Raw genomic sequence first — 18,623 nt, forward strand, 5'->3', positions numbered from 1 at the left:
TTACTGTATAGCTACATAACATAACCACACAAGTTACTGTAAAGCTACATAACATGACTACACCAGTTACTGTAAAGCTACATAACATGACTACACCAGTTACTGTAAAGCTACATAACATGAACACACCAGTTACTGTAAAGCTACATAACATGACAACAACAGTTACTGTAAAGCTACATAACATGACAACAACAGTTAACAATAAAGCTACATAACATGACTACAACAGTTACTGTAAAGCTACATAACATGACTACACCAGTTACTGTAAAGCTACATAACATGACCACACCAGTTACTGTGGAGCTACATAACATGATTCTAACAGTTACTGTAAAGCTACATAACATGACCACACCAGATTGCTAATAAAGCTACATAACATGACCACACCAGTTACTGTAAAGCTACATAACATGACTACAACAGTTAACAATAAAGCTACATAACATGACTACACCAGTTACTGTAAAGCTACATAACATGATACACCAGTTACTAATGAAGCTACATAACATGACTACAACCAGTTACTGTAATGCTACATAACATGACTACACCAGTTACTGTAAAGCTACATAACATGACTACAACCAGTTACTGTAAAGCTACATAACATGACTACACCAGTTACTGTGATGCTACATAACATGACCACACCAGTTACTGTAAAGCTACATAACATGACTACACCAGTTACTGTAATGCTACATAACATGACTACAACAGTTACTGTAAAGCTACATAACATGACCACACCAGTTACTGTAAAGCTACATAACATGACTACACCAGTTACTGTAAAGCTACATAACATGACTACACCAGTTACAATAAAGCTACATAACATGACTACACCAGTTAACTAATAAAGCTATATAACATGACTAAACCAGTTACTGTAAAGCTACATAACATGACCACACCAGTTGCTGTAAAGCTACACAACATGACCACACCAGTTACTGTAAAGCTACATAACATGACCACACCAGTTACTGTAAAGCTACATAACATGACCACCTGGTTACTGTAAAGCTACATAACATGACACACCAGTTACTGTATGGCTACATAACATAACCACCTGGGTTACTGTAAAGCTACATAACATGATTACACCAGTTACTGTAAGCTACATAACATGACTACACCAGTTACTGTAAAGCTACATAACATGAACACACCAGTTACTGTAAAGCTACATAACATGACAACAACAGTTACTGTAAAGCTACATAACATGACAACAACCAGTTACTGTAAAGCTACATAACATGACAACAACAGTTAACAATAAAGCTACATAACATGACTACAACAGTTACTGTAAAGCTACATAACATGACTCACACCAGTTACTGTAAAGCTACATAACATGACCACACCAGTTACTGTAGAGCTACATAACATGACTACAACAGTTACTGTAAAGCTACATAACATGACCACACCAGTTACTGTAAAGCTACATAACATGACCACACCAGTTACTGTAAAGCTACATAACATGACTATTACACCAGTTACTGTAAAGCTACATAACATGACTACACCAGTTACTGTAAAGCTACATAACATGATTCTAACAGTTACTGTAATGCTACATAACATGACTACACCAGTTACTGTAAAGCTACATAACATGACTACAACAGTTACTGTAAAGCTACATAACATGACTACACCAGTTACTGTAATGCTACATAACATGACCACACCAGTTACTGTAAAGCTACATAACATGACTACACCAGTTACTGTAATGCTACATAACATGACTACAACAGTTACTGTAAAGCTACATAACATGACCACACCAGTTACTGTAAAGGCTACATAACATGATTCACACCAGTTACTGTAAAAGCTACATAACATGACCACACCAGTTACTGTAAAGCTAAATAACATGACTACACCAGTTACTGTAAAGCTACATAACATGACCACACCAGTTACTGTAAAGCTACATAACATGACCACACCAGTTACTGTAAAGCTACATAACATGACTACACCAGTTACTGTAAAGCTACATAACATGACTACACCAGTTACTGTAAAGCTACATAACATGACTACAACAGTTACTGTAATGCTACATAACATGACTACACCAGTTACTGTAAAGCTACATAACATGACTACAACAGTTACTGTAAAGCTACATAACATGACTACACCAGTTACTGTAATGCTACATAACATGACCACACCAGTTACTGTAAAGCTACATAACATGAATACACCAGTTACTGTAATGCTACATAACATGACTACAACAGTTACTGTAAAGCTACATAACATGACCACACTAGTTACTGTAAAGCTACATAACATGACTACACCAGTTACTGTAAAGCTACATAACATGACCACACCAGTTACTGTAAAGCTACATAACATGACTGCACCAGTTACTGTAAAGCTACATAACATGACTACAAAAGTTACTGTAATGCTACATAACATGACTACACCAGTTACTGTAAAGCTACATAACATGACTACAACAGTTACTGTAAAGCTACATAACATGACTACACCAGTTACTGTAATGCTACATAACATGATACACCAGTTACTGTAAAGCTACATAACATGACTACACCAGTTACTGTAATGCTACATAACATGACTACAACAGTTACTGTAAAGCTACATAACATGACCACACCAGTTACTGTAAAGCTACATAACATGACTACACCAGTTACTGTAAAGCTACATAACATATTACAACAGTTACTGTAAAGCTACATAACATGACTACACCAGTTACTGTAAAGCTACATAACATGACCACACCAGTTACTGTAAAGCTACATAACATGACTACACCAGTTACTGTAAAGCTACATAACATGACTACACCAGTTACTGTAAAGCTACATAACATGACTACACCAGTTACTGTAAAGCTACATAACATGACCACACCAGTTACTGTAAAGCTACATAACATGACTTACAACAGTTACTGTAAAGCTACATAACATGACTACACCAGTTACTGTAAAGGCTACATAACATGACTACACCAGTTACTGTAAAGCTACATAACATGATCACACCAGTTACTGTAAAGCTACATAACATGACTACACCAGTTACTGTAAAGGCTACATAACATGACCACCTGGGTTACAATGAAGCTACATAACATGACTACACCAGTTACTGTGATGCTACATAACATGACCACACCAGTTACTGTGAAGCTACATAACATGACTACACCAGTTACTGTAATGCTACATAACATGACTACAACCAGTTACTGTAAAGCTACATAACATGACCACACCAGTTACTGTAAAGGCTACATAACATGACTACACCAGTTACTGTGAAGCTACATAACATGACACACCGGTTACTGTAAAGCTACATAACATGACTACACCAGTTACTGTAAAGCTATATAACATGACCACACCAGTTACTGTAAAGCTACATAACATGACCACACCAGTTACTGTGAAGCTACATAACATGACTACACCAGTTACTGTAAAGCTACATAACATGACTACACCAGTTACTGTAAAGCTACATAACATGACTACAACAGTTACTGTAATGCTACATAACATGACTACACCAGTTACTGTAAAGCTACATAACATGACTACAACCAGTTACAATAAAGCTACATAACATGACTACACCAGTTACTGTAAAGCTACATAACATGACCACACCAGTTACTGTAAAGCTACATAACATGACTACAACAGTTACTGTAAAGCTACATAACATGACTACACCAGTTACTGTAAAGCTACATAACATGACTACACCAGTTACTGAAAAGCTACATAACATGACTACACCAGTTACTGTAAAAGCTACATAACATGACTACACTAGTTACTGTGAAGCTACATAACATGACTACACCAGTTACTGTAAAGCTACATAACATGACCACACCAGTTACTGTAAAGGCTACATAACATGACTACAACAGTTACTGTGAAGCTACATAACATGACTACACCAGTTACTGTAAAGCTACATAACATGACCACACCAGTTACTGTAAAGCTACATAACATGACTACACCAGTTAACAATAAAGCTACATAACATGACCACACCAGTTACTGTAAAGCTACATAACATGACTACACCAGTTACTGTAATGCTACATAACATGACTACACCAGTTACTGTAAAGCTACATAACAAGGACTACACTAGTTACTGTAAAGCTACATAACATGACTACACCAGTTACTGTAATGCTACATAACATGACCACACCAGTTACTGTAAAGCTACATAACATGACTACACCAGTTAACAATAGGCTACATAACATGACCACACCAGTTAACAATGAAGCTACATAACATGACCACACCAGTTACTGTAAAGCTACATAACATGACTACTGCAGTTACTGTAAAGCTACATAACATGACTACACCAGTTACTGTAAAGCTACATAACATGACTACAAAAGTTACTGTAATGCTACATAACATGATTCACACCAGTTACAATAAAGCTACATAACATGACTACAACAGTTGCTGTAAAGCTACATAACATGACTACACCAGTTACTGTAATGCTACATAACATGACCACACCAGTTACTGTAAAGCTACATAACATGACTACACCAGTTACTGTAATGCTACATAACATGACTACAACAGTTACTGTAAAGCTACATAACATGACCACACCAGTTACTGTAAAGCTACATAACATGACTACACCAGTTACTGTAAAGCTACATAACATGACTACAACAGTTACTGTAAAGCTACATAACATGATTCACACCAGTTACTGTAAAGCTACATAACATGACCACACCAGTTACTGTAAAGCTACATAACATGACTACACCAGTTACTGTAAAGCTACATAACATGACTACACCAGTTACTGTAAAGCTACATAACATGACCACACCAGTTACTGTAAAGCTACATAACATGACTACAACAGTTACTGTAAAGCTACATAACATGACTACACCAGTTACTGTAAAGCTACATAACATGACCACACCAGTTACTGAAAAGCTACATAACATGACTACACCAGTTACTGTAAAGCTACATAACATGACTACACTAGTTACTGTAAAGCTACATAACATGACTACACCAGTTACTGTAAAGCTACATAACATGACCACACCAGTTACTGTAAAGCTACATAACATGACCACACCAGTTACTGTAAAGCTACATAACATGACTACACCAGTTACTGTAAAGCTACATAACATGACCACACCAGTTACTGTAAAGCTAAATAACATGACTACACCAGTTACTGTAAAGCTACATAACATGACCACACCAGTTACTGTAAAGCTACATAACATGACCACACAGTTACTGTAAAGCTACATAACATGACTACACCAGTTACTGTAAAGCTACATAACATGACTACACCAGTTACTGTAAAGCTACATAACATGACTACAACAGTTACTGTAATGCTACATAACATGACTACACCAGTTACTGTAAAGCTACATAACATGACTACAACAGTTACTGTAAAGCTACATAACATGACTACACCAGTTACTGTAAAGCTACATAACATGACCACACCAGTTACTGTAAAGCTACATAACATGAATACACCAGTTACTGTAATGCTACATAACATGACTACAACAGTTACTGTAAAGCTACATAACATGACCACACTAGTTACTGTAAAGCTACATAACATGACTACACCAGTTACTGTAAAGCTACATAACATGACCACACCAGTTACTGTAAAGCTACATAACATGACTACAACAGTTACTGTAAAGCTACATAACATGACTACACCAGTTACTGTAAAGCTACATAACATGACCACACCAGTTACTGAAAAGCTACATAACATGACTACACCAGTTACTGTAAAGCTACATAACATGACTACACTAGTTACTGTAAAGCTACATAACATGACTACACCAGTTACTGTAAAGCTACATAACATGACCACACCAGTTACTGTAAAGCTACATAACATGACTACAACAGTTACTGTAAAGCTACATAACATGACTACACCAGTTACTGTAAAGCTACATAACATGACCACACCAGTTACTGTAAAGCTACATAACATGACTACACCAGTTACTGTAAAGCTACATAACATGACCACACCAGTTACTGTAAAGCTACATAACATGACTACACCAGTTACTGTAATGCTACATAACATGACTACACCAGTTGCTGTAAAGCTACATAACAGGACTACACCAGTTACTGTAAAGCTACATAACATGACTACACCAGTTACTGTAATGCTACATAACATGACCACACCGGTTACTGTAAAGCTACATAACATGATTACACCAGTTACTGTAAAGCTACATAACATGACCACACCAGTTGCTGTAAAGCTACATAACATGACCACACCAGTTACTGTAAAGCTACATAACATGACTACACCAGTTACTGTAAAGCTACATAACATGACTACACCAGTTACTGTAAAGCTACATAACATGACTACAAAAGTTACTGTAATGCTACATAACATGACTACACCAGTTACTGTAAAGCTACATAACATGACTACAACAGTTACTGTAAAGCTACATAACATGACTACACCAGTTACTGTAATGCTACATAACATGACCACACCAGTTACTGTAAAGCTACATAACATGATACACCAGTTACTGTAATGCTACATAACATGACTACAACGGTTACTGTAAAGCTACATAACATGACCACACCAGTTACTGTAAAGCTACATAACATGACTACACCAGTTACTGTAAAGCTACATAACATGACTACAACAGTTACTGTAAAGCTACATAACATGACTACACCAGTTACTGTAAAGCTACATAACATGACCACACCAGTTACTGTAAAGCTACATAACATGACTACACCAGTTACTGTAAAGCTACATAACATGACTACACCAGTTACTGTAAAGCTACATAACATGACTACACCAGTTACTGTAAAGCTACATAACATGACCACACCAGTTACTGTAAAGCTACATAACATGACTACAACAGTTACTGTAAAGCTACATAACATGACTACACCAGTTACTGTAAAGCTACATAACATGACTACACCAGTTACTGTAAAGCTACATAACATGACCACACCAGTTACTGTAAAGCTACATAACATGACTACACCAGTTACTGTAAAGCTACATAACATGACCACACAAGTTACTGTAAAGCTACATAACATGACTACACCAGTTACTGTAATGCTACATAACATGACCACACCAGTTACTGTAAAGCTACATAACATGACTACACCAGTTACTGTAATGCTACATAACATGACTACAACAGTTACTGTAAAGCTACATAACATGACCACACCAGTTACTGTAAAGCTACATAACATGACTACACCAGTTACTGTAAAGCTACATAACATGACCACACCAGTTACTGTAAAGCTACATAACATGACTACACCAGTTACTGTAAAGCTATATAACATGACCACACCAGTTACTGTAAAGCTACATAACATGACCACACCAGTTACTGTAAAGCTACATAACATGACTACACCAGTTACTGTAAGGCTACATAACATGACTACACCAGTTACTGTAAAGCTACATAACATGACTACAACAGTTACTGTAATGCTACATAACATGACTACACCAGTTACTGTAAAGCTACATAACATGACTACAACAGTTACTGTAAAGCTACATAACATGACTACACCAGTTACTGTAAAGCTACATAACATGACCACACCAGTTACTGTAAAGCTACATAACATGACTACACCAGTTACTGTAAAGCTACATAACATGACTACACCAGTTACTGTAAAGCTACATAACATGACCACACCAGTTACTGAAAAGCTACATAACATGACTACACCAGTTACTGTAAAGCTACATAACATGACTACACTAGTTACTGTAAAGCTACATAACATGACTACACCAGTTACTGTAAAGCTACATAACATGACCACACCAGTTACTGTAAAGCTACATAACATGACTACAACAGTTACTGTAAAGCTACATAACATGACTACACCAGTTACTGTAAAGCTACATAACATGACCACACCAGTTACTGTAAAGCTACATAACATGACTACACCAGTTACTGTAAAGCTACATAACATGAACACACCAGTTACTGTAAAGCAACATAACATGACTACACCAGTTACTGTAATGCTACATAACATGACTACACCAGTTACTGTAAAGCTACATAACAAGACTACACTAGTTACTGTAAAGCTACATAACATGACTACACCAGTTACTGTAATGCTACATAACATGACCACACCAGTTACTGTAAAGCTACATAACATGACTACACCAGTTACTGTAAAGCTACATAACATGACCACACCAGTTACTGTAAAGCTACATAACATGACCACACCAGTTACTGTAAAGCTACATAACATGACTACTGCAGTTACTGTAAAGCTACATAACATGACTACACCAGTTACTGTAAAGCTACATAACATGACTACAAAAGTTACTGTAATGCTACATAACATGACTACACCAGTTACTGTAAAGCTACATAACATGACTACAACAGTTACTGTAAAGCTACATAACATGACTACACCAGTTACTGTAATGCTACATAACATGACCACACCAGTTACTGTAAAGCTACATAACATGACTACACCAGTTACTGTAATGCTACATAACATGACTACAACAGTTACTGTAAAGCTACATAACATGACCACACCAGTTACTGTAAAGCTACATAACATGACTACACCAGTTACTGTAAAGCTACATAACATGACTACAACAGTTACTGTCAATAAAGCTACATAACATGACTACACCAGTTACTGTAAAGCTACATAACATGACCACACCAGTTACTGTAAAGCTACATAACATGACTACACCAGTTACTGTAAAGCTACATAACATGACTACACCAGTTACTGTAAAGCTACATAACATGACCACACCAGTTACTGTAAAGCTACATAACATGACTACAACAGTTACTGTAAAGCTACATAACATGACTACACCAGTTACTGTAAAGCTACATAACATGACTACACCAGTTACTGTAAAGCTACATAACATGACCACACCAGTTACAATAAAGCTACATAACATGACTACACCAGTTACTGTAAAGCTACATAACATGACCACACAAGTTACTGTAAAGCTACATAACATGACTACACCAGTTACTGTGATGCTACATAACATGACCACCGGTTACTGTAAAGCTACATAACATGACTACACCAGTTACTGTAAATGCTACATAACATGACTACACCAGTTACTGTAAAGCTACATAACATGACCACACCAGTTACTGTAAAGCTACATAACATGACTACACCAGTTACTGTAAAGCTACATAACATGACCACACCAGTTACTGTAAAGCTACATAACATGACTACACCAGTTACTGTAAAGCTATATAACATGACCACACCAGTTACTGTAAAGCTACATAACATGACCACACCAGTTACTGTAAAGCTACATAACATGACTACACCAGTTACTGTAAAGCTACATAACATGACTACAACAGTTACTGTAAATGCTACATAACATGACTACACCAGTTACTGTAAAGCTACATAACATGACTACAACAGTTACTGTAAAGCTACATAACATGACTACACCAGTTACTGTAATGCTACATAACATGACCACACCAGTTACTGTAAAGCTACATAACATGAATACACCAGTTACTGTAATGCTACATAACATGACTACAACAGTTACTGTAAAGCTACATAACATGACCACACCAGTTACTGTAAAGCTACATAACATGACTACACCAGTTACTGTAAAGCTACATAACATGACCACACCAGTTACTGTAAAGCTACATAACATGACTACAACAGTTACTGTAAAGCTACATAACATGACTACACCAGTTACTGTAAAGCTACATAACATGACCACACCAGTTACTGAAAAGCTACATAACATGACTACACCAGTTACTGTAAAGCTACATAACATGACTACACTAGTTACTGTAAAGCTACATAACATGACTACACCAGTTACTGTAAAGCTACATAACATGACCACACCAGTTACTGTAAAGCTACATAACATGACTACAACAGTTACTGTAAAGCTACATAACATGACTACACCAGTTACTGTAAAGCTACATAACATGACCACACCAGTTACTGTAAAGCTACATAACATGACTACACCAGTTACTGTAAAGCTACATAACATGACCACACCAGTTACTGTAAAGCTACATAACATGACTCACACCAGTTACTGTAAAGCTACATAACATGACTACAACCAGTTACTGTAATGCTACATAACATGACTACACCAGTTACTGTAAAGCTACATAACATGACTACACTAGTTATAATGAAGCTACATAACATGACTACACCAGTTACTGTAATGCTACATAACATGACCACACCAGTTACTGTAAAGCTACATAACATGACTACACCAGTTACTGTAAAGCTACATAACATGACCACACCAGTTACTGTAAAGCTACATAACATGACCACACCAGTTACTGTAAAGCTACATAACATGACTACACACCAGTTACTGTAAAGCTACATAACATGACCCACACCAGTTACTGTAAAGCTACATAACATGACCACACCAGTTACTGTAAAGCTACATAACATGACCACACTGGGTTACTGTAAAGCTACATAACATGACCACACCAGTTACTGTATGGCTACATAACATGACCACCTGGGATTACTGTAAAGCTACATAACATGACTACACCAGTTACTGTAAAGCTACATAACATGACTACACCAGTTACTGTAAAGCTACATAACATGAACACACCAGTTACTGTAAAGCTACATAACATGACAACAACAGTTACTGTAAAGCTACATAACATGACAACAACAGTTAACAATAAAGCTACATAACATGACTACTAACAGGTTACTGTAAAGCTACATAACATGATTCACACCAGTTACTGTAAAGCTACATAACATGACCACACCAGTTACTGTAAAGCTACATAACATGACTACAACAGTTACTGTAAAGCTACATAACATGACCACACCAGGTACTGTAAAGCTACATAACATGACCACACCAGTTACTGTAAAGCTACATAACATGACTACAACAGTTACTGTAAAGCTACATAACATGACTACACCAGTTACTGTAAAGCTACATAACATGACTACACCAGTTACTGTAAAGCTACATAACATGACTACAACAGTTACTGTAATGCTACATAACATGACTACACCAGTTACTGTAAAGCTACATAACATGACTACACCAGTTACTGTAAAGCTACATAACATGACTACACCAGTTACTGTAATGCTACATAACATGACTACACCAGTTACTGTAATGCTACATAACATGACCACACCAGTTACTGTAAAGCTACATAACATGACTACACCAGTTACTGTAATGCTACATAACATGACTACAACAGTTACTGTAAAGCTACATAACATGACCACACCAGTTACTGTAAAGCTACATAACATGACTACACCAGTTACTGTAAAGCTACATAACATGACCACACCAGTTACTGTAAAGCTACATAACATGACTACACCAGTTACTGTAAAGCTACATAACATGACCACACCAGTTACTGTAAAGCTACATAACATGACCACACCAGTTACTGTAAAGCTACATAACATGACTACACCAGTTACTGTAAAGCTACATAACATGGCTACACCAGTTACTGTAAAGCTACATAACATGACTACAACAGTTACTGTAATGCTACATAACATGACTACACCAGTTACTGTAAAGCTACATAACATGACTACAACAGTTACTGTAAAGCTACATAACATGACTCCACCAGTTACTGTAATGCTACATAACATGACCACACCAGTTACTGTAAAGCTACATAACATGGATACACCAGTTACTGTGATGCTACATAACATGACTACAACAGTTACTGTAAAGCTACATAACATGACCACACTAGTTACTGTAAAGCTACATAACATGACTACACCAGTTACTGTAAAGCTACATAACATGACCACACCAGTTACTGTAAAGCTACATAACATGACTACAACAGTTACTGTAAAGCTACATAACATGACTACACCAGTTACTGTAAAGCTACATAACATGACCACACCAGTTACTGAAAAGCTACATAACATGACTACACCAGTTACTGTAAAGCTACATAACATGACTACACTAGTTACTGTAAAGCTACATAACATGACTACACCAGTTACTGTAAAGCTACATAACATGACCACACCAGTTACTGTAAAGCTACATAACATGACTACACCAGTTACTGTAAAGCTACATAACATGACTACACCAGTTACTGTAAAGCTACATAACATGACCACACCAGTTACTGTAAAGCTACATAACATGACTACACCAGTTACTGTAAAGCTACATAACATGACTACACCAGTTACTGTAATGCTACATAACATGACTACACCAGTTACTGTAAAGCTACATAACATGACTACACTAGTTACTGTAAAGCTACATAACATGACTACACCAGTTACTGTAATGCTACATAACATGACCACACCAGTTACTGTAAAGCTACATAACATGACTACACCAGTTACTGTAAAGCTACATAACATGACCACACCAGTTACTGTAAAGCTACATAACATGACCACACCGGTTAACAATAAAGCTACATAACATGACTACACAGTTACTGTAAAGCTACATAACATGACTACACCAGTTACTGTAAAGGCTACATAACATGACTACAAAGTTACTGTAAATGCTACATAACATGACTACACCAGTTACTGTAAAGCTACATAACATGACTACAACAGTTACTGTAAAGCTACATAACATGATTACACCAGTTACTGTAATGCTACATAACATGACCACACCAGTTACAATAAAGGCTACATAACATGACTACACCAGTTACTGTAAATGCTACATAACATGACTACAACAGTTACTGCAATAAAGCTACATAACATGACCACACCAGTTGCTGTAAAGCTACATAACATGACTACACCAGTTACTGTAAAGCTACATAACATGACCACACCAGTTACTTTAAAGCTACATAACATGACTACAACCAGTTACTGTAAAGCTACATAACATGACTACACCAGTTACTGTAAAGCTACATAACATGACCACACCAGTTACTGTAAAGCTACATAACATGATACACCAGTTACTGTAAAGCTACATAACATGACTACACCAGTTACTGTAAAGCTACATAACATGACTACACCAGTTACTGTAAAGCTACATAACATGACCACACCAGTTACTGTAAAGCTACATAACATGACTACAACAGTTACTGTAAAGCTACATAACATGACTACACCAGTTACTGTAAAGCTACATAACATGACTACACCAGTTACTGTAAAGCTACATAACATGACCACACCAGTTGCTGTAAAAGCTACATAACATGACTACACCAGTTACTGTAAAGCTACATAACATGACCACACCAGTTACTGTAAAGCTACATAACATGACTACACCAGTTACTGTAAAGCTACATAACATGACTACACCGGTTACTGTAAAGCTACATAACATGACTACACCAGTTACTGTAAAGCTACATAACATGACACACCAGTTACTGTAAAGCTACATAACATGACTACACCAGTTACTGTAAAGCTACATAACATGACTACACCAGTTACTGTAAAGCTACATAACATGACCACACCAGTTACTGTAAAGCTACATAACATGACTACTACAGTTACTGTAAAGCTATATAACATGATACACCAGTTACTGTAAAGCTACATAACATATGACTACACCAGTTACTGTAAAGCTACATAACATGACTACACCAGTTACTGTAAAGCTACATAACATGACTACACACCAGTTACTGTAAAGCTACATAACATGACCACACCAGTTACTGTAAAGCTACATAACATGACTACACCAGTTACTGTAAAGCTACATAACATGACTACACCAGTTACTGTAAAGCTTCATAACATGACTACACTAGTTACTGTAAAGCTACATAACATGACTACACCAGTTACTGTAAAGCTACATAACATGACCACACCAGTTACTGTAAAGCTACATAACATGACTACACCAGTTACTGTAAAGCTACATAACATGACTACAACAGTTACTGTAAAGCTACATAACATGACTACACCAGTTACTGTAAAGCTACATAACATGACCACACCAGTTACTGAAAAGCTACATAACATGACTACACCAGTTACTGTAAAGCTACATAACATGACTACACCAGTTACTGTAAAGCTACATAACATGACCACACCAGTTACTGTAAAGCTACATAACATGACCACACCAGTTACTGTAAAGCTACATAACATGACCACACCAGTTACTGTAAAGCTACATAACATGACTACACCAGTTACTGTAAAGCTACATAACATGACCACACCAGTTACTGTAAAGCTACATAACATGACTACACCAGTTACTGTAAAGCTACATAACATGACCACACCAGTTACTGTAAAGCTACATAACATGACTACACCAGTTACTGTAAAGCTACATAACATGATACACCAGTTACTGTAAAGCTACATAACATGACTACACCAGTTACTGTAAAGCTATATAACATGACTACAACAGTTACTGTAAAGCTACAAGACTACACCAGTTACTGTAAAGCTACATAACATGACTACACCAGTTACTGTAATGCTACATAACATGACTACACCAGTTACTGTAAAGCTACATAACATGACAACACCAGTTACTGTAAAGCTACAAGACATGACTACAACAGTTACTGTAAAGCTACAAGACTATAACAGTTACTGTAAAGCTACATAACATGACTACAACAGTTACTGTAAAGCTACAAGACTATAACAGTTACTGTAAAGCTACATAACATGACTACACCAGTTGCTGTAAAGCTACATAACATGACTACACCAGTTACTGTAAAGCTACATAACATGACTACACCAGTTACTGTAAAGCTACATAACATGACTACACCAGTTACTGTAAAGCTACAAGACATGACTACAACAGTTACTGTAAAGCTACATAACATGACTACAACAGTTACTGTAAAGCTACAAGACTATAACAGTTACTGTAAAGCTACATAACATGACTACACCAGTTACTGTAAAGCTACAAGACTATAACAGTTACTGTAAAGCTACATAACATGACTACACCAGTTACTGTAAAGCTACATAACATGACTACAACAGTTACTGTAAAGCTACAAGACATGACTACAACAGTTACTGTAAAGCTACATAACATGACTACAACAGTTACTGTAAAGCTACAAGACTATAATAGTTACTGTAAAGCTACATAACATGACTACAACAGTTACTGTAAAGCTACAAGACTATAACAGTTACTGTAAAGCTACATAACATGAACACACCAGTTACTGTAAAGCTACATAACATGAACACACCAGTTACTGTAAAGCTACAAGACTATAACAGTTACTGTAAAGCTACATAACATGACTACAACAGTTACTGTAAAGCTACATAACATGACTACACCAGTTACTGTAAAGCTACATAACATGACTACACCAGTTACTGTAAAGCTACATAACATGACTACAACAGTTACTGTAAAGCTACATAACATGACTACACCAGTTACTGTAAAGCTACATAACATGACCACACCAGTTACTGTAAAGCTACATAACATGACTACAAGAGTTACTGTAAAGCTACAAGACTACAACAGTTACTGTAAAGCTACATAACATGACTACACCAGTTACTGTAAAGCTACATAACATGACTACACCAGTTACTGTAAAGCTACAAGACGTGACTACAACAGTTACTGTAAAGCTACAAGACATGACTACAACAGTTACTGTAAAGCTACATAACATGACTACAACAGTTACTGTAATGCTACATAACATGACTACAACAGTTACTGTAAAGCTACATAACATGACTACAACAGTTACTGTAAAGCTACAAGACTACAACAGTTACTGTAAAGCTACATAACATGACTACACCAGTTACTGTAAAGCTACATAACATGACTACAACAGTTACTGTAAAGCTACAAGACGTGACTACAACAGTTACTGTAAAGCTACAAGACATGACTACAACAGTTACTATAAAGCTACAAGACATGACTACAACAGTTACTGTAAAGCTACATAACATGACTACACCAGTTACTGTAAAGCTACATAACATGACTACAACAGTTACTGTAAAGCTACATAACATGACTACAACAGTTACTGTAAAGCTACAAGACTACAACAGTTACTGTAAAGCTACATAACATGACTACACCAGTTACTGTAAAGCTACATAACATGACTACAACAGTTACTGTAAAGCTACAAGACGTGACTACAACAGTTACTGTAAAGCTACAAGACATGACTACAACAGTTACTATAAAGCTACAAGACATGACTACAACAGTTACTGTAAAGCTACATAACATGACTACACCAGTTACTGTAAAGCTACATAACATGACTACAACAGTTACTGTAAAGCTACATAACATGACTACAACAGTTACTGTAAAGCTACAAAGACTACAACAGTTACTGTAAAGCTACATAACATGACTACACCAGTTACTGTAAAGCTACATAACATGACTACAACAGTTACTGTAAAGCTACATAACATGACTACAACAGTTACTGTAAAGCTACAAGACTACAACAGTTACTGTAAAGCTACATAACATGACTACACCAGTTACTGTAAAGCTACATAACATGACTACAACAGTTACTGTAAAGCTACAAGACTACAACAGTTACTGTAAAGCTACATAACATGACTACACCAGTTACTGTAAAGCTACATAACATGACTACAACAGTTACTGTAAAGCTACAAGACTATACACCTTTCTTAACTTATTTAAACAGATAGATTACGTACCCAGTACTTCTTGTGTTTATCCCCTCTTTTCTCCACGCCCCACCTGTAAAAAGGAGCTATATTGAACATGGCACTTTAAGATTATATATAATAATAATGGTCATGTTATATGTTAAAAACTAAACGTCATACGTTTGTACCGTTAACAAAAAATATAAAATTAATACTGTAGCTTTCTGCCCAAGAAATGATCCTTTAATATGTGAAATTGTTTATTTGTTACATTCAATAATATTTATTTAAAGATAATGCGGGTAATGATAATTTGTGTTATAAGAATATTATAAAATTGTTAATAGTAATTTCTTTCTCAATATATCATGTATAATTTCATTGTTAGAACTGTTTCTTTGTTGTTAGATTAAAATAAAACAAAACGTTTTTGTACCCTATGATTCGAACGGAGTGCCATCCTTGATTGGAAGGATTTGTATTAGTTAGTGGTAACTTTCGGTAGATGCCGCTAGCATAGCTGAAGAAATCTTGCATCACACGGAAGGTTGCTGACAAATAAAAATAACACAATGGATTCAGGATAATCAAATAATATTAACTACAGATCAAGGAAAACTGTTTATATAGATCAAACTGGTAACGAGTACGTGTAATTAAACATATAGTTTTTTATTATAAATACCAGAATGTATTATTTCATCAGTTGAGTTGCTTTGATTTTAAGGATGGTTTCGGTCATAATCCCAATAAAACATCACAAGATTCGACGATCATAGACTAGTTCTAAATCTATATAGTATGTTAATATTATAATAATGAAGAAATAAACAATAATGAACATAATCATATTAACACACATTTAACGAATACTATTAATAGAAATAGTGTGGAGGAAAAAGAGAAGATACAATAGTTTTACCTAAACTTTATTATTCATTTTTACAAAAACTGTTAGGCCTACTACTTTTTATAATTATTCATGAAAATCACACTGTCATCTAATGAAAATATTAACTATAACATGATAACAGGTAAGTTGGAATATATACAAGCTAGCACGTATATTTAATTTCATGTATTAGAAATCTGATAAGATAGTCTTACCTTGGACTGGTCCGTTCTTATAAATTTCATGCATGATGTCACTCTCCTATCGTAAAAAAAATGTATTAATTTTTATTCTTTAAAGATACTTTAATAAAATTAGTTGATTGTTTCTTTTCCCTCGATATTAAGAAATTTTACCCTAGCATATTTCTGAAACATTTCTACAATTTTAACGTAGAAAAATCTGCCTTATACTTAAAATTTTGGTTAGATTCGAAGTTCAATCGATCGATAAAATATTAGGTCTCTCAAAAGTGGTTCCAAATATTTGGCTTTTAAATTTGTGGAACACCAAAATACTGATTTGTGTTTCCCAAATGTGTTCACCATCCACCCTACAAAGTACGTTTAGGAAAACGAAATCACTGATGCTGACGAAAGAAACCTGAAAAATTATGGTTTGAAATATAACATGATCCTTAGCTATGGGTTCACGTTTATTAAACTAACTGCGTGACGTCACTCTTACGTAATTAGTTAGAACATCAACCACAAGATAGGAATGGGTCGGACGTATGTTCAGTTTAA

The 18,623-nt window shown here is 35.8% G+C and overlaps 1 protein-coding gene across 1 annotated transcript in view; it reads right to left on the reverse strand.

Moving 5' to 3' along the window:
- LOC143242045 (putative peptidase C1-like protein F26E4.3) overlaps positions 1–18,623 on the reverse strand; it is a 65,663-nt gene that overhangs the window by 7,079 nt on the left and 39,961 nt on the right. The window contains exons 9-11 of the mRNA XM_076485387.1: positions 18,093–18,138; positions 17,422–17,536; positions 17,034–17,076 (exon numbers count right to left, since the gene is read on the reverse strand). Coding sequence (XP_076341502.1) covers positions 17,034–17,076; positions 17,422–17,536; positions 18,093–18,138 — 204 coding nt within the window. The remainder of the gene's footprint in view (positions 1–17,033; positions 17,077–17,421; positions 17,537–18,092; positions 18,139–18,623) is intronic.

Source organism: Tachypleus tridentatus, unplaced genomic scaffold, assembly GCF_004210375.1.
Source record: "Tachypleus tridentatus isolate NWPU-2018 unplaced genomic scaffold, ASM421037v1 Hic_cluster_1, whole genome shotgun sequence".
NCBI classification, from domain to species: Eukaryota; Metazoa; Arthropoda; class Merostomata; order Xiphosura; family Limulidae; genus Tachypleus; species Tachypleus tridentatus.